Source organism: Sceloporus occidentalis, unplaced genomic scaffold, assembly GCF_023333645.1.
Source record: "Sceloporus occidentalis isolate IW3139 unplaced genomic scaffold, rSceOcc1.0.p SCAF_3, whole genome shotgun sequence".
Lineage (NCBI taxonomy): Eukaryota > Metazoa > Chordata > Lepidosauria > Squamata > Phrynosomatidae > Sceloporus > Sceloporus occidentalis.
This window is the reverse complement of record NW_028316983.1, coordinates 211,380,846-211,399,615: the sequence shown is the minus strand read 5'-3', so window position 1 is coordinate 211,399,615 and position 18,770 is coordinate 211,380,846. Positions and strand designations below refer to the sequence as shown.

The 18,770-nt window shown below is 39.7% G+C and overlaps 1 protein-coding gene across 4 annotated transcripts in view; it reads right to left on the bottom strand.

The window, feature by feature from the left end:
* Positions 1-5,912: 5,912 nt before the first annotated feature.
* Positions 5,913-18,770, bottom strand: part of PKIA (cAMP-dependent protein kinase inhibitor alpha) — a 76,711-nt gene continuing 63,853 nt past the window's right edge. For all 4 annotated transcript variants that reach the window (XM_089517507.1, XM_089517511.1, XM_089517509.1 and 1 more), the window contains one exon: positions 5,913-13,589. In XM_089517507.1, the coding sequence (XP_089373633.1) occupies positions 13,510-13,589 (80 nt within the window). In that variant the 3' untranslated portion in view covers positions 5,913-13,509. The remainder of the gene's footprint in view (positions 13,590-18,770) is intronic.

Here is an 18,770-nt window from a genome sequence, read left to right as displayed (position 1 = left end):
CCACAAACCCTGTCTCTGCTCCTGTGCAATGCCAGGTCCATTAAGAACAAGTCCCACATCATCTACAACCTGCTCGAGGACAACAACTGTGACCTGGCTTGCATTACTGAGACCTGGCTTGGGCCTGAAGGGGAAGCTGTGTGGGCTCAGGCCCTGCCAGCCGGGTACTCAGTGAAGGACCAGACCAGGTTAGGTGGGCGGGGGGGGGGGGGTGTTGCCTTGGTTCATAAGACCACATTGCCTCTAACCAGGAACCAAGTTCATCAAACTTCCTATATCGAGTGTATTTACTTGACCTTGAAGGCCAGAGACAGTCTAGGGATTTTGTTGGTGTATCGGCCACCCCTTGCGCTAACAGTCTCCCTTAACGAGCTGACACAGTTGGTCTCGGAGCAGCTGCTGGAATCACCCAGGCTATTAGTCCTGGGTGATTTCAACATCCCCTTCGCAGCCAACTATGTTCCATCTGGTGCGGCTCGTGAATTCATGGATACCATGACTTCCATGGACCTGTCTCAACTGGTCTCAGGTCCGACGCACTCTGCGGGTAATACACTCGATTTGGTCTTTTGTACCGACTTGGAAAATCCGTGGGCGGAAATAACTAATATTTCCCCCCTGTCATGGACGGATCATTTCCTGGTGGAGGCAAAGATCAAGGCTTCTACCCAGATCCCTCCCTGGGGTGGCGGACCTATTAGAATGGTCCACCCTCGAAGGCTGATGGAACCCAGTAGGTTCCAAGCAGCCCTAGAGGGGTACATGGTTGGAAATGACGGCGATTCCGTTGATGCCCTGACTGGTATCTGGGATACCGGTCTTTCCAGGACTATACACAGCATCACTCCCAAGCGCCCTCTCAGGCCTGCTTCCAAACGTAAGCCCTGGTACACGGAAGACCTCCGGGCGCAGAAGCGGGTCCTGCGACGGCTAGAGCATCGCTGGCGGAAACACCTATGCTTAGCCGACAAGACTCTCCTAGACCACCTCTTGGAGGACTACGGAGAGGTGATACGGGCAGCTAAGAATTCGTTCTATGGTGCTCGTATCGCGTCTGCAGAGTCGCGTCCAGCAGAGTTGTTCAGGGTAGTCAGGGAGCTAACCCAGCTCCCTCCTGCCCCGAACCAGATCCTTGAACCTACTAAGGCCTGCTGTGACCAATTTAACAACTTCTTCGTGGATAAAATCTCTTGGATAAGCGAAGGTCTTGAAGCCAGCATTAGAGCAGATCCTAGATCAGAGGCCTCCAGAGCTTCCGTGGACTCGGTTATACTGGATCAGTTTGAGTCTGTGAGTACTGATGATGTGGACAGGATCCTTAGAAGTGTTCGGAAGACAACCTGCTCTCTCGATCCCTGTCCCTCATGGCTAGCGGCTCAGGGAGGACCGGCAGTAACTTCATTGTTACACCGGATTATTAACACATCTTTGAGGGAAGGACAATTTCCATCCAGCTTAAAATTGGCCGTAGTAAAACCTTTGCTGAAAAAGCCTTCCCTCGACCCCCTGATGCATAATAATTATCGGCCTGTATCGCTATTGCCATTTTTGGGGAAGGTGATTGAGAAGGCGGTTGCAATCCAGCTTCAATCGATCCTGGAGGAAACGGATTATCTTGATCCATTTCAAACCGGCTTTCGGACGGGCTATGGCAGGGGTAGGCAACCTGCGGCCCGCGGTCCGGATGCGGCCTGGCAAGGCCTTGGGACCGGCCCCAGCCCGGTCCTGCCGCCGATTGCCGCCGGAGCCTTTGGCCTCTCGCGTGAGGGTGTGGGGCCTTTGGCCTATCAGGAAGAGGCGGGCAAGGGGGGCAATTGTCTATAGAAGCCTCCGAAACATGCATTTATATTAACATTTTTTTTAAATCAGCAATTTTTTTTGTGTGTCCTCCATTTTTTAAAAAAAGTGTCCTCCATTTGAAAATTTTGTCCTACATTTGTCCCGGTTTATTTATTTAATTATTTTAATATATATATATATTTAATTATTTATTTTTTGGCTTCGGCCCCCCAGTTGTCTGAGGGACAGCAACCCGGCCCCCGGCTGAAAAAGGTTGCCTACCCCTGGGGTTGAGACTGCCATGGTCGCCTTGGTCGATGATCTCCGTCTGGGCATGGACAGGGGTAGCGTGTCCCTGTTAGTGCTCTTGGACATCTCAGCGGCTTTCAATACCATAGACCATGGTATCCTTCTGGGACGCCTGGCAGAGGTGGGAATCGGGGGCACTGCGCTCCAGTGGTTCCGGTCCTACCTCTCTGGGAGGTCCCAGATGGTGCAGCTGGGAGACATGTGCTCCGATGAGAGGCCCCTAACATCGGGGGTCCCTCAAGGGGCCATTTTGTCTCCCATGCTCTTTAACATTTACATGAAACCGCTGGGAGAGATCATCCGGAGACATGGGGCGCGGGGTTATCAGTACGCTGATGACACCCAAATAGTCTTCTCTATGTCTCCGACTGATGCAGTGACCGGGGATGGCATCTCTCCTCTCGTGGTCTGCCTGGAGTCGGTAATGGGTTGGATGAGGGAAAACAGACTCAGCCTGAATCCAGAGAAAACGGAAGTACTTGTGATAGGTTCACCCGGCCCAGGGATGGCAGTGGTTCCACCTGTTCTGAACGGGGTCACGCTCCCTGTGAAGGACTCAGTACGCAGTCTGGGGGTGCTCCTTGACTCGTCGCTCCATCTTACTTCTCAGGTGGATGCGACGGTCAGGAGCGCCTGTTATCAGCTTCGGCGGATATGCCAGCTGCGTCCCTACCTGGACCGTAGGGACCTTGAAACTGAGGTACACGCTCTGGTAACCTCTCGTTTGGACTTCTGCAATGCGCTCTACATGGGGCAACCCTTGTACCATACCCGGAAGCTACAATTAGCGCAGAACATGGCAGCACGTCTGGTCACTGGTACGTCCAGGACCAGCCATATAACACCGGTGCTAAAAGATCTCCATTGGCTGCCTATTCGCTTCCGGGCGCAATACAAGGCGTTGGTTATGACCTATAAAGCCCTAAATGGCTTGGGCCCAGGGTATCTAGAGGACCGCCTCTCTCCATACAATCCGCCCCGCACACTCAGATCTTCTGGGCAGCAACTTCTAAGAGTTCCAGAGGCTAGGCTGACATCTACTTCGAGGAAGGCCTTTACCATCTTGGCCCCGAACCTCTGGAACTCGCTGCCCGCCGAGCTCCGCTCTGCCGCCTCCTTAGCCCAGTTCAGGAAGGGGTTAAAAACCTTATTATTCGAACAGGCCTACCCCTGACTTTTAGCCCCTGACCGCCTCCTGACCTCTTCCTCTATGTCAGGATGGCCACTGGCATGAGTGTTTTTTAATTCTTTTTCTGTGTAATTGTTGGTTTTAGTGGAATGTTTTTATTGTATTTTGATATATGTTGTTAACCGCCCTGATGTATGAAGGGCGGTATATAAATAAACTTTTTATTTATTATTATTATTATTATTATTATTATTATTATTTATCATATCCAGTCTCAATAAACCTGAGATGGTACCTGCAGCCTTGCAAAAGACATTCCATAGACATCAAAAGATTAGGTAAGGTTAATGCTATAATATGCTATATGACACACTTGCCCCTCTTATCCTAACTTTCTTCAGTCAGCAGAATTCACTACAGCAGGGAAAATGGAAAACCAGCTAGATTGTTAAAGGATATACAGTACATGATTAATAATGTGATTTTATCTAATACATTTTTCTGATGGGAAGATTATATTATTTGGAGCCTATTTTGTAAAACCACAATTTCTTAGTAGTAAAAAGAGCTCATATCTGTTTTCTCTAGGAATGGCCTGACCTGTACTAATAAACTGAAAAAGGAATATAACACAGCTAGATGAATTCCTACCAGAGACAATTAATTTTTTATTGATTTGCTAGATAAATCAGATATTAAATTCTGTTTAAATAGACACCATGGCCACTAGGGGGCATGTGTGTATTGTTAGTTTAACTAAATGAGGACCACAAGGTGGAGATAATGCCTGTAATTGTGTGTATGTGCATGTGTTTCTGAATAGTTTCTATGGGAAAGGCAGAACTTTCCAAAAATCTGGGGCAAACAAAATACCAAAAAAGTTCCCAGAATATTGCTTTCTGAAAAATTTCTATCTAAACAATGTTGTTAGTTCATACTTGTAGACGATAAGAAGAAATGAGTTCAGAAAGGAAAACTAAAAAGAGCAGGATCCAAGTGCATTACAAATTACACTAATATTTAACAATGTCCTTGTTCAGACATTCATCTGTTTAATATATACTATTAAACAGATGAATGTCTGAACAAGGACATTATTGTTAAATATTAGTGAAATTTGTAATGCACTTGGATCCTGCTCTTTCTAGTTTTCCTTTCTATATACATATTATATATGTATTCCAAAAAGCAAATCTTGACTTTGCTATTTTATATCAGGGAAACTATTTTACTATGTCACTGTATTTAATGGGACTTGAGCATCCATACATTTTGGTATCAACGGTGTGTGTGTGTGTCTTGGAACCAAACTCTAGCAGATACTAAGGGCCCACTGTAATATCCTTGTTTGCATGTGTTGGTGGAATGCATGGAGTAAGGCCTTGTAACACTTTCCACAATATAAATGAAATAGCAAATTTCACATGAGAATTAAATAAAACATTAAACAAAGAACAAACACAATTGAATGAGACTAGTGAAAAATAGGATGGATCCTGGAATTGCTTTCTGTTAAAGGAAAACTTTGCTTGGGGAAGGTCCTTCTACTTCATTGTGGAGGACCTTCTGCACCACACACAGAATTATTCACCCAATGTAACCAGGGACCCTTCAATTACAGTTGGCCCTCTGTATCCATGGACTCCATAGATTCACAGGCTCCATGCATTCAACCATCCATAACCTAAAAATACCCCCTCCCCCAAGGCAAAACTTAATTTTGCCATTTTATATGAGATAACATTTTACTATTCTATTGTCTATAATGGGATCTGAGCATCCAGGGATTTTGGTATCCATTGTTGGTCCTGGAACCTAACCTCAATGGATACGAAAGGCCCATTGTATAGCACCACCTGAAGTACCATGGTCAAAAATTGTGTAATCCTGGGATTTGTAGTTTGGTGCAACACCAGAGTTCTCTGGCTGACAGATCTGTATCTCCCTCCTTAAGCGGCATATCCCAGGATTCCATAGGATACTACCATGGTAATTAAAGTGGAATCATAGTGCTGTAATTGTTTAATGTGAAAAGTCCCATGGCCTTATGATCCTGCATAAAACTAGAGAGCATTTTCACAGGGCCTACAAGGACCTCTATGAGGTGTGCGAGGAGATTCACTTTTGCCAACATCTTGTGTTACCATATATGTTCTCAGAAGCCATGAAGGAACTCATGTATGAATTAAATTACCATATATACTCAACTATAAGTCAACCTCATGTATAAGTCGAGGGCAAATTTTGGGACAAAAAATATGGATTTTGATATGACCCGAGGATGAGTCGAGGGTAAAACTTAGGGGCATGTAGCAAAGGATCTAAAGGGTGAAGCTAAGGAAGACAATGCCAAAGAACATTTAAAAATTCTAGCAGATATAGCTGTTAGCATTCATACTAAAATTTGGATGGATGAGAGAATAGAGAGGGGTCAGTGCTTCCAGGACAGATTATACTCTTGCCTTTCACCAGAGGATGGTTCTTTTTTAAAATAGGAGTTAAACTACAGTACTTACATTGACCCATGGATAAGTTGACCCAGGTTTTTGGGATCAATTTTTTGACTAAAATTTCTAGACTTATACATGAGTATATATAGTACTCATATGAAATTATATATGTTTAATCTACCTGCCTGCAAAGGATCTTTTGACCTTGGCAGTAGATCACATGCAATAACCCACATACACACAGAACTGAAGGGGAGTTTTATTGAACACACACAAATCAAAATATACACAATGATTGCACTGAGGAATAGCAAATGTTATAGTAGAGCTCCAGAACTGGCAAATAGTATATGCCTAACATAAACATCTAGCTAAAAGCATACGTTGCTTCAGGGTGGAGAAATATTAATTCAAATACCAAGCTAATAGGGTTCAGAGGGTATTGAGGTTGTCTTTGGGGCAGGTGTATATGTGCTATAGAATGCTGGATTCAGATAAGAATACGGAAGGATAAGCATTATGAGGTTCAGGGGTTGCTAAGAAGAGAAGTGGGGAAGACAGAGAGGCAATATAAAACTGGGAAGCAATACACAATTTTTAAACCACACACACACTATGGAGGGAATAGATGGGGGAGCTACCAATCCACTGGGGAAAAGCTCCCTGATAGATGTTAGGGGAAAAAAAATGCCTTTCCTAAGTCCCATTAGACCTTCCTGGGGGGAAAATGTACTTCTGCTGGAGGAATACAAACTAGAAGAGGACAGATTAAACAAGATTTTCTAAGTCAGGACCATGATTGACATTCTCTAACTGAAATGCCTCTTGATCAAAGATGAGGGCTTCAAGCACTTTCCCCCAGGTTGAATCTCCTTGAATCTTGGCTCTCCTTTTATGTGATCTTGGATTACAGAAAATACAAAAGGTTCTCTAAAATAAAGGAAACTCTGAAACAAAGGCTGCTCTCCTGAATGACTTTAATAGGTACAGTTGCTTAACAAAAGGCAGTAGTTTCTCAGAGACAGGCACAGAGTTATGGGAGACATTTCAGCATATTTGACCTGACTCCATTTGAATTGTAGCCATATTTTGGGTAGCAATGCTGAGCCTACATCTGGTTCATAAAACACTGCCAACTGGAGAATGGCATACTGGGAGTTGTTGTGCCTTCAAGGCATTTCTGATTTGTGGTGACCAGATGCCAATTCTGATGATTGGAAGATCAGAAGGTTGGTATTTTGAGGCCCGAGTGCTGCATAATGGCGTGATCTCCTGTCACTAGCTCCAGCTTCTGCCAGCCTAGCAGTTCAAAAGCATGCAAATGCAAGTAAATAGATAGGTACCATTTCTCAGTGGGAAGGTAACATTCGATGCAGTTATGCTGGCCACATGACCACCAGTTCTAAGGAGTTTATCAGACAAGGGAAATTGGAAGTATAATCCAATGCCAATCTGAACGCAACCATGGGGTTTAATGTTATTGCGGGATAGACCGCCACACACAAATTCGGGCAATGGCATGCTATTTTTTGGCAATGGGGAGCCAGTTCGAATGCAATGAACATTCATGTAATTTTGCTAAACTAGCGACTTTACATGAATGCGTTCTGGCCCCACTTTCTTTTCATTCAAAATTAAGATAAATTCCTCTGATGTGATAAAACTCCTCAGACAACAATTGGCTCTTCAGCTTAGAAATGGAGATGAACACCACCTCTTATAGTAGGTTACAACTAGACATTCATGTCAAGGGACTACCTTTATCTTTTAAGGTAAATCTATCACAAGGTTTTCTTGGTCAGATTTCTTCAGTGGTTTGTCTTTGCCTTCATCTTAGGCTGAGAGTGTGTGACTTGTCCAGGGTCACCCAGTGGGCTTGAATGGCTGAGCAGGAACTTCACCTTGGTCTCTAGTCATAGTACAACGCTCAAATCACTACACCATGCTGGGAGACATAGAGCTTATTGCCTCTGTGTGTGTATTCCTGTTTAATGCCTGACTGCTTTCCACAATTTCCTGGAAACATCTAGTATACAGTGGTATGTACGTGTGAGTCATATTTCAAGACTTCATTTATGATAATAAATATCTTAGAGAGGGGTCACATGGCTGTTTTTATGGGCCTCTTTTTTAGTTTTTCTATTTATTTATTTTTGTCCCCAAACATTCTCTTGCTCTATGCGGGGCACTTTTCTCATATTTATGCCTCTGGGCCATTTTAGTCCCAGAAGAAGCCTTTTCTCCAACAGAAAGTAACTTGTGTAATTTCCTGTTGGGATAAACAATCTCTTCTGAGGTTAAAATGGCCTAGATAGGGCCAAAAAATAAAAATAATAAAAATAAAAATAAAAATAAAATTACAGTCCTCCAAAGTCTCCCAGGGAACCAGTGTGCCCCCCTAATAGTTGTCCACCCCAACCTAGAGGGAATTTTTTTTCCAATTACTAGTTCAACTCTACTAAATCAGGCAAAATGTCCAATTTCACCAGCAGTTTCCATGCAGTAGACAAACATGTGCACATATGTCTTTGGAAATGTATTGCACAAACAGAAACAGCTTGCAAGACAGCATATAAGCCCAGGTTCTGTATTCACCATATGCTCTCCAACTGATAAAAGTATATTCGAATTACAGAAATTACAGCTATCACTCCAATGTAAAGAAAAATTATCAGCATGAATTAAAAGGTAGAACCCATGCAAAATCAACCAATGGAGTATTATCTTGCAATGACTGAGAGAGGGAATGTCATTTCTTGTACAGCTCAACCCATCAGTAAAACAGTTGAGAGGACAAAGTGACTTGTTCAGTTTCCTTCTCAGGCATATGACACTGTAAACTTTTAAATACCGGGATCCACTGAGTGCTCCAGATACAAATATGTTATATTAAGCAATATGTTGATATATATGTGTGAGGAAAAGCAAGATCTGTGGAGGTGTGTGTGTGTGTGATTAACTGTCTCTCCTCGCTGTTGTAGTCTCAGTTAAATTCACTCCTACTCCATGGAATTAGTTGCAAGAGAGAAGTTCTCCAATGGGCTAGCTCCCATTTAGAAATGTGTGTACTAACTGCTCACATTCAATTAAAATCATGTGCAGTGTGATCTTAACTCAGCAGGGTGTGAACAGAATGACCAGCAATAGGTGGCAAAAGCAACCTGCATGTATTGTAAGGCTTAATCTATAAATAAAACATCTATTTAGAGAGTGATTATGTTTGCAAAAGTTAACACTTGAATGTTTATACAATGCCAAAAGTTTAAAAAAAAAACACCTTCAGAGCATAGTAACCACCCTAGGGAGACTTTTAGGGAGCATGGTTGCCAGTATCGTCTGCTGTTTACATGCCAAGTGTATCTTCTGCTGTTTAAAATAGAACACCACAATGGAACTTAATGCAAGTAAACACACTCCAGGAAAGCAGGCTCCTGTTACACATAGCTGTTCTTAACAACATAGCCCTTCTAGCATCTGTTAAGCAGTAAAGGAAGTAAAGATGTTAGATGGCTTTCTGTAGTGTTGTCTCAGAGATTAGAACTGACTTTCTTGGACTAAAACTCCCAGCCCAACCTGATCTTCTCTTCACACTTCTGAGTTGGTAGTATCTGCTTATTACCACTGTATGTGCTGCACTGTTGTCTCCCTATTGCTGCTTAACTTTTTTTTAAAAAAGGTTTTAATTATAAAACTGTTTTGAGCCCACCTGGTGATAAGCATTTATATTTTAAAAATCCAATACATTTTTAAAGAAAATAAATAATCTGTAATAGTATGTGCAAGCAAGCCAGTTGGAGCAATTAGCATCCATGGAACAGAGATGGCAAATATATTAAAAAATATGTTCATTTGCTTCATCTGTTTCTTTCCACTTGCCTTTTTATACAGCCTTTGAATTTAAAAACAAACAGCTGGTCAGTGGAACTTCTATCAATCTTACAAACATCCACAATCTAAATAGCAGTTAAGCCAGTTGGATTTTTTTGTGGTTATTAACTCAGTTTATAAGTTATAAATGTCTAACCTTTATACATTCTCCAAAATGCAAAGACTTCTGTTTTCAACCACAGTTGCATTCAGCTGAAGAGTTATCATATCAACAGTTCAACTAACAGCTGTACAGTACAGACCAAGCCTTCTGACTGAAATCAGCAACCAGTCACAGGGATGACAACTGCAAAACCACTCATTCACCACCGCTGTGTGGTTGACACCTGAAGGTGTGGCAACTCCCTGCTCCAGAGCTAGGTGTAATCTTTTACATCTACACCACCATTCATTAAGGACAGCACTATAGGGAACATTGCTTTTGAAGCCGTTTCCACTCAATATTCCACTCAAGATTCTATGGGGATCTTGCCCCATCCCACATGAGATCTATAGGCAATCAGTCTATTTTCAAGAAGTTTTGGGGGAAAAAGTGCTGATTCTGACTTATAAGGACCCATACGGTTCATATCTTAGTTATTGATATGAGCTTGCCCAAACAGGTATGTTTGTAGAGGATGTAGACTGCTTTTTTATTTTAGATACATGTGGCTTTATTTGTATTTATTTTAATCTGTTAAACCATCTTGAATCCCAGTCTTGGAGAAAAAACGGCACAAAGTGATTGAGAAAAATAGTATGTGCTTAAATTTTTTCTTCTATGGGTGACTAGACCTTTGTATCTCTGGTTTCCTGCTTTCTATTGCCTTCTTCCCTTTTTTAAAGGAGAGAAGGTAAAAATGTATCTGGGAGCTACTCACAGTCCACTAGTTCAGGATTAAAGCACTAACTCATAAACCTGTCTTCCTCAACCCAGGGTCCTCTATTTGTTCTGAACCACAACTCCCATTATTCCCCAGTAAACCTGGCCCACTGTGGTGAAGATACCTTTTTCTCAGGTCTGGATCTGGGGAAAGAGAGACAATGGGGCTCGACAGATGAGCAGCTCTGTGCTGCCCGTTTTTGCCCTACATTATTGCTGCAGCGACCAAAAGGTGCTGCAACAAGACACTCTCTCTTGGGAGCAAAAGGAAGCTGCTCAAAGCAGCTTCCTGGAAGGGGTCGGACTGGTGCTCTTGCGCCCAATTATGTCACTTCCGTCCAGTGCAGTTTGGGCACTGCACCACACTCACACCATCATGGCGCCACCAGTGTAGATGGGGTGAACAATGATGGAGGCCTCCTTGCAAACTAGGGCTGCTGGGCCTGTAAATGTGCAGCCTCATCTAGCCCTAGTTCGCCAGGACACCACTAATCACCCATCTGTATTGTGCCAATATGCACAACACATTTCCCCTTATTCAAAAATAAAGTAAGCTGTGAAAAGGGGGTTGGGGAAGAAGAAGAGATAGATGTTTATGCTTCCCACACTGAGACTTCTTTACACTTGCCTCAGCTTTATGGTTTGCAAAGATATAATGGACAAGTGTGGATACAGTGGGCCCTTGTGATCTTCTGGGGTTGGTTCCAGCACCCCCCATGTATACCAAAATCTATGGATGCTCAAGTCCCATTCAATACAATGGTATAAAATATATTAAATGGCAAAATAAAGGTTTGCTTTCTGGAATTTATATATTTTGCAAGTATTTTCAAGCCATGGATGCTTGAATCTGTGCATAAAAAATCTGTGGATAAGGAGGGATGACTGTACTTTTCTCCAAAATTCTGAAATAATAATAGCTTCAAAGCTACTTATTTGCTCTGAAGGATGGCCTAAGATACAACAATCAAGGAATGTCTCTTAAAAACTGAAGTTGGTTTCTAACGGAAGCTCCCAAACCTGCCCCCAGTCTTTTCCTGGCCACTAATATGCTGGTAAATTTATAAGCAAGCTTATAATACAAGATATGTATTATTTATGAATAGGGTATTTTATTAGCTGGCATAGCCAGTGAGTATTAAGTGAACCCAAAATGGACTTTTGCTTTTGAAAAAGCCCAGAAACTAACAGCCACTAAGCAGATCATGTTTCCTCTTGCTATCTACCTTTGACAAGTGGCAGGCATGCCTCATCTCTGTTTTTGGAAGCTTTCCTTGAAACCTAATTGGTAAATCAAACTTGGCTAGTTTCTTGATCTTAAATAGCTCAATCCTCTAAATATACACAGTGGTGAGTAAACTCCATTAAATCCACAGGGAATTCTTTTGTGAAGGTATGTATAGCATTGCCCTATACGTAGGACAGGTGATCAAATATTTTTATGCATGCATGTGTAGTTGGAGAGACAACTTATAATGAAATGACATCTAAGTGAGCTACGTACCATAACTGAAATCTCACTATTAACTGAAACACCACATCTGTAGTCAAATCGTAATCACAAATGGGCAATTTGTCAATCAAAAGAGTAGTCTGATAATTAGTTAGAGATAAAGGAATGGTACTTCTACATAACCAGATGTGTTAGAGGGAGCAAACTCTGCTCATGAGTCATAAATGTAACTGCTGATTTTTTATTTATTAACAGTAAATTACTGAGCTCAGTACTGATCAGAGTTTACATATCTCACACCAAAAATGTATTTGACAACTAACCACAATATTTATATATTGTAGAAACAACAACTGTGGCCACAACAGTAACAGGTGTTTCATTAACCAACATTCCGATTTGCTAGAAAGCAAAATTACACCAGTCAATCAGTCAAGTTTACAAACATTTTAAAAAGTGCATAACATTGGAAACAAAATGAAAATGTGACAGCACTTTCTTAATAAGGAAAAACAAACATTAGAACATGTGGTGGGAGAACACAACTCATCTTGTGACTGGTATCCCCCTGATTGCCACAGAATTAATAATCTTTTATTCCAGTATTGTCTGTGAAGGTGATAAGATCCCAGGTGAATATACACAATGTTTCATTTCAGAAAACAAATTATTTACCAAATTTGGGGAGTTTATCTCCCACCTGCTCAAAACACATTTCTTCTTTAAAGTTGTACCATTAAGTTACCTCTCAGAATGTTATCACTACAATTTTTTAATGAAAAATGTTTTTTAAAGGATGATAAAGAAAATATGCCGAAGAAAATATTCTTGATTCTAACCAGTTATAGCAAAGTGACCTAACTGTTCTGAGAAAACACAAGACACACCAGATTATATATTAGTTACAGCATGTTCATCTTCTAAAGGAAAGAATGCAAATGAATAATTAGGTTAGCAATTTCATCATTTGATTTTATAATCTATCATGGGCACACCACAAAACTATGAAAAACAAAACACCCTAGCCCTTTCAAAGCAAGTGGTAGAAAAATTCACAGTCACAGAAGTTACCTTCATAAGCCTTTTGAGAGAAGGGGCAGTGTGGCATATCTAAATTGTACAATATAAAACATTGTAAGTAACAGAGCTGAAAACACAGAAGCGATTTTTTAAAAAAAACAACAACAGCAAAAACCAAACGGTGCTTTCTTTACATGTGATTTTAATTGGTGAACACTCTAGCCAGACAACCTCCGCAGATCACTGAAACCATTGTCATACCATGCAATTTGAGCCTCTGCTGAACTGAAGGCTGTTTGCTACAAGATCTAGTTTCCTCTGCTTCTTATGGGCTTTCCATCAAGTGGTAATTTGCAATGAGATCCATCTGCCAAGAGAGTCTTGAGATCAAAAACGAAGTCTCAGCCATCACTAGCAGAGGTACAGAAAGTTCTGTCTGCTGCTACAACTAGCTTTTGCCTTTTTAGTACTAGATTATATAAGTTCCAATAATCTGACCCATCCATTTTTATTTTACTGTTTGGTTTCATTGGCTTGCTCACAAGATACAAGCTTTTCCCCATAGGTGCTTGCAATTGGGCTGCATTGCACAGTTGCTGCAGTCAGTCAAAGTGGGACTTCAGCTTTGTTGTTTAGCTGCTTCTCCCTGGGCTTCCCCAGCTTGTTCAGTGGGATTTCTCTGTGCATCTCCTTCCCCTTCTGTAAAACAAAATAAAAACAAAAGATGAGCAGCCGTGGAGCTAGTGGAGTCCCAGTAAATAAGAGCAGTGGCTTTAGCTTCAACCAAGTCACCAACCACACACCAATTACAGGTTAGTTATTGTTGTGGGTTGTGATGAGTTGCAAAACTGTAATACCTCTCTGTTCACTGAAATACAGTAGAAGTTATCCAGAAGTCTTTAGATAGGATGTTGGCAATGACTGAGTGGCAAGGCATTCTGTCAGGACATTACAAGCATCTTCACAGTTTGTATAGCACTGTCGTCACAAACCTGGAAGAAATGCCACTGGTAGGAGCTTGGGAAAATGCTGCAAAGAAGTGGTTCCTAATCTGCTACCATAATAAAGGAATAGTTTTTTTAATGGACTGATCAACATGGGTCCTTTTAATAGTTGAAGTAAGAGAAGGGAGTGCAAAATAATACCACACTATACTCATAGCACTATCATTCCACTTTTACTGTTATGGCTGTCTCCTGTGGCATTCTGGGGCTTGTAGTTTAGAGAGGCCCAAGAGCTCTCTGGCTAAATGTCTCTCTCTAAGATGCAAATAGCAGGGTTCCACAGGAGGAATCTCAAACAGAAGGCACAGTGGAGCTATTGCATCTTGAGTAATTCCTTTCTGGCAAGAAAATGATAGGGATGTGTGTGTGTGTGTGTATGTGTGTGTAAAAACAACAGGTTTAAAAACTGATGGCACTGTCTATACCCCCTGGAAAATTCTGTAACTAACTGCAGAACAAAATTAAATTAAAAACACTGAATAATTAATACACCCACCGCATTAGTTCAATTAATAAGCAAAATGTTTCAGCTTCCAACTTGATCAGTTGCTTAAAATAAAAGTGAACATCTCAGTTCCCAGCAGGGACAAATCTGACACTGATTTCAGGCCCCACACAAATAGCAAAATCCACGGATGCTCAAGTTCCATTACTGTATATATAAAGGCATAGTAAAATGATGTATAAAATATCAAAATCAAGATTTGCTTTAGGAATTAGAAAAAAAATATTTTCAAGCTGTGAATGGTTAAATGCATGGATGCAGAATTTGTAGATAAGTAGGCTAACTGTATCAGGAAGCTTCAGCAACCGGTGGCCAAACACTTCAATTCAGAACACCACAGTCTCCTTAATCTGTCCCTGTTTGGAACTGAAGTGTCATCTTATTGAAGCATTTTAGACAAAAAGGAAAATTTCTAGATCCATAGACTCATGACTTTTAACCTCACAAGGTCTCAACGTTGAGATCAATGCATAATCCATTTAAGATGTTACTGATGAAATGTTCTGGCACCTTGAGTGTAAGCACATTAGTGAAGTCAAACTGTTATGCTTATTATTTGAACTACTAAGTTATGTTTGTTCATCTCTAATAAATATGTATGTTTAGTGATCAGCAGCATTCTACCAGGATCCAGAACAAACTTGTAGCAAGTGCTGTTCTTCTTTACACACACACACGCCAAACACACACATAAAGAATATAAAATATTCTGCAAATGCAGAATAAAAAACTAGCCTGGAAATACTCATGGATAATTAATGGGGAAAAGTTATCACTTATTGGTATAAAAACAGTGGTACATAATTACTACAGTTCAAAGAAAGCAATTTCTCTTTGAATAAAGAGTAACCGTTCTGTGGTGACACATGAACATATGGTTGCTCACCTCAAAGACTAATTCATGCTTGGAAATGTTCACCACATTATTTTTCTGAACTTGCTGTTATTGAAACTCATTTGCGTGTGTGTGTGTGTGTTTTCACGTCACCTGTTGATGGTGACCCAAATAATTTTATAGGGTTTACTTAGGGAAAGAATGGTCATTTTGCCAGTTCCTTCTTCTGAAATATAGCTTACAGCACTTGATAGCTGTTGGCGGTCTCCCAACCAAGTACTAACCAGGGCTGACCCTGCTTAGCTCTCTTTAGGGTATTTAGGTCACACCTCACTTAATTAAAGAAAGATATTAAGAAATCAACTTAATATAAAAACTGCAGACGAAGTAGTAAAAAAGATGAAATTTGCAAAACAGAGATTTTATGAACATGGAAATAAGGCAGGGAAATTTTTAGCATTTAAGGCAGTACTTCTCAAATAGTGGGGCAGGCCCCCCAGGATTTAGGAATTAATATAGTAAAGTGGATAGAAGAAATTTATAAAGAGCAATCAGCAAGAATCAGCAAGTTAATGGAATTAGAACAAAAAATGTGAAATTAATAAAGGAACAAGACAAGGATGCCCACTATCACCATTATTGTTCATAACCTGTTTAGAAATATTATGTAATAAAATAAGGACAGAAGAATCAATACAAGGATGTAAATTTAAAGGAAAGGAAATCAGGATTAGAGCATACACAGATGATGTGATGATAGTTATGGAAAATCCTTTAGAAAATGTAGATAAAACTCTAAAAATAATTAATGAATTCGGAGAATACGCAGGTTTAAAAATAAACAAAGAAAAATCGGCAATGATCACATGTAACATGACGAAAAATAAACAAGATAGTTTGCAAAAAAAGTAGGAATTAAGGTTCAAAAAAAGGTAAAATATTTAGGAATATATATCACAAAAAAGAATAATGAATTATTTGGTAATAATTATAGACTAGGATGGCAAGAGATTAAAAGGAACATGGAAAAATGGTCTAAACTACAATTATCATTATTGAGGAAAATAGCAATAATAAAAATGTGCGTATTACCTAAAATATTATTTTTGTTTCCAAATTTACCAATAATTTATAATAAGAATATTTTTACAACATGGGAAAAGGATCTAAAAAAATTTGTGTGGGCGAGAAGAAAAGCAAGAATAAAATGGACAATATTGACAGATGATAAAATAGAGGAGGATTAGGGATCCCAAATTTAAAATTATATTTCTATGCTAGCTGTTTGGAATGGGTTAATACTTGGATAGAACTGAAAGACGAAAGATTGTTAAATTTAGAGGGCTTCAATTTAAGATACGGGTGGCATGCTTATATGTGGTGGGAGAAAGTAGAATTAAATAAGGAATTTAAGGATCATATATTAAGGAAAACATTATGGCAAGTTTGGACAATTTATAAGGGAAAATTATATAGGGAACTACCAGATTGGGCATCTCCACATGAAGCAATATTAAAAAGAGGTAAAATAGAAGGAAAAGATTGGCTTAAATATAAAGATATTTTGAAAATGATAGATGGAAAATTGACATTAAAAACAAGAGAGGAGCTAAATAGAGAAGGACTTATCTTAAATTGGTTTTTATATTTTCAATTATTAGAAAGATACAAAATAGATGAAAAACAATTTGGGATAACCATAAAAAAGACAGAATTAGATCTGATTATATTAGATAAAGGGAAAAAGAAAATCTCAAAATTCTATAAATTGCTATTAAAGTTAGAATTAGAACAGGAACAAATAAAACAGAATATGATACAATGGGCACAAAACATAGGTAGAAATATTCGATTAGAAGCATGGGAAAGAGCAAGGGGACAGGACCTAAAATTTACATTATGTTCTGATATAAAAGAGAATTATTATAAAATGATATACAGGTGGTATATAACTCCAAGCAGATTATCAAAAATGTATAAAAATGAGAAAAGTAATTGTTGGAAGTGCGGAAAAAGTGTTGGAAGTTTAAATCATATGTGGTGGACATGCCCCAAAATACATAAATTCTGGATAGAAGTACATAAGAGAATAACTAAAATAATACAATTGGAGTTCCCGATATTACCAGAATTGTATTTGTTGAATATAGTAGAAAATAAGGAAGTGAGGAAAAAAAATTAAACCATTACTATATTTAGTTACATCAGCAAGAATTGTACTCACAAAGTTTTGGATAAATGAAGAGGTACCGGGGATAGATATCTGGTTAGAGAAAAGTTTGGAGGTGATTGAAATGGATCTATTGACAATGAAACTTAAAGATGAGGTATGGAAAGAGGTATGGAAAGAGGAAGATCCAATTTGGTCAAACTTGAAGAAATTATATATAAAGGAAGAATAGATATAAGGGGAAGAAAATGGAAATGGGATGGTGAAATAAACCGTCTTGTTGTGCGAGCGGAAAGATGAAAGATAAATGTATAATCTCAAATAGATAAGCAAGAGAGGTGGTGGTAATCGAGAGACAAAGGAGATGGAAACCTAACACTGTTGAGGAATAGAAATAATGTAGCTAAGCAAGGTAACAGAAGATTAAGAATAGAAACGGAGGGGGGGAGGGTGAGGGGTGTAGAGTAATGGAAATGATATAGTTGATATAATAGAATGTGGTGATAGTATACTCTGTTTTTAAATTGTGAAATTCTAATAAAGATTATTTAAAAAAAATTAAAGGAAGCTAAAAATTCTGCAGTGAAGGCCCATTCACACTTGTAATTCCCTAAATGCGTTACTTTCATGTAAATTTATTTACCACTGAATTATTGCAAGGATTCCCAACTTTTTGGGGAGTTGGTGGACACTTTTGGATTTCTGAACATGGTATGTTATTAGTGTTCTCACAACATGGGCAGCATAAAAGGGGTTTGCTTGTCCATAAATGGTTGTCATAGTTGCCATGGCTAGTCACAAAGCACCCATTGTCCAGAAAAGAAAAGAAAAATCTTAAGTATGTTACTTTTCTTTCAAACTCATCACAGCATAAGACAGAGTTGTAGTCTGAATTCCCATTATAATTAACATTTTGAATCCATTTTGAATCCTCTTGTGCTCATTTCATAGAATAATAATAAATTAAGCTCTGAGATATGTAGTTTCACTAAAAATGGATAAGGATTGGTGCCCCCAAAGATAAATCACATGCTTGCTCTCACAAATAACAACAAAATACACTTGTCCCTCCTGATTCGTGGGGGATCCATTCCGGACACACACACACGAATTGGAAATATCATGGATATTCAAGCCCCATTGGTTATAATGGCAGCACGCTCCCATGTGTGCCATTTTGTCCCTCCTCGTTTGCCGTCCGTGAAGGAGCAAAACTACGGACTCCAAGTCTGTGAATGGGAGGGATGAGTGTATTCATTTTTCAGAACACTGATGATGTTCAGAGAAACATACACCAGGCAAAACAAAAATCCACCCCTAGACAGATAATACACAGCATAAATACAGCAGTCCCCTGTCCTCCTGG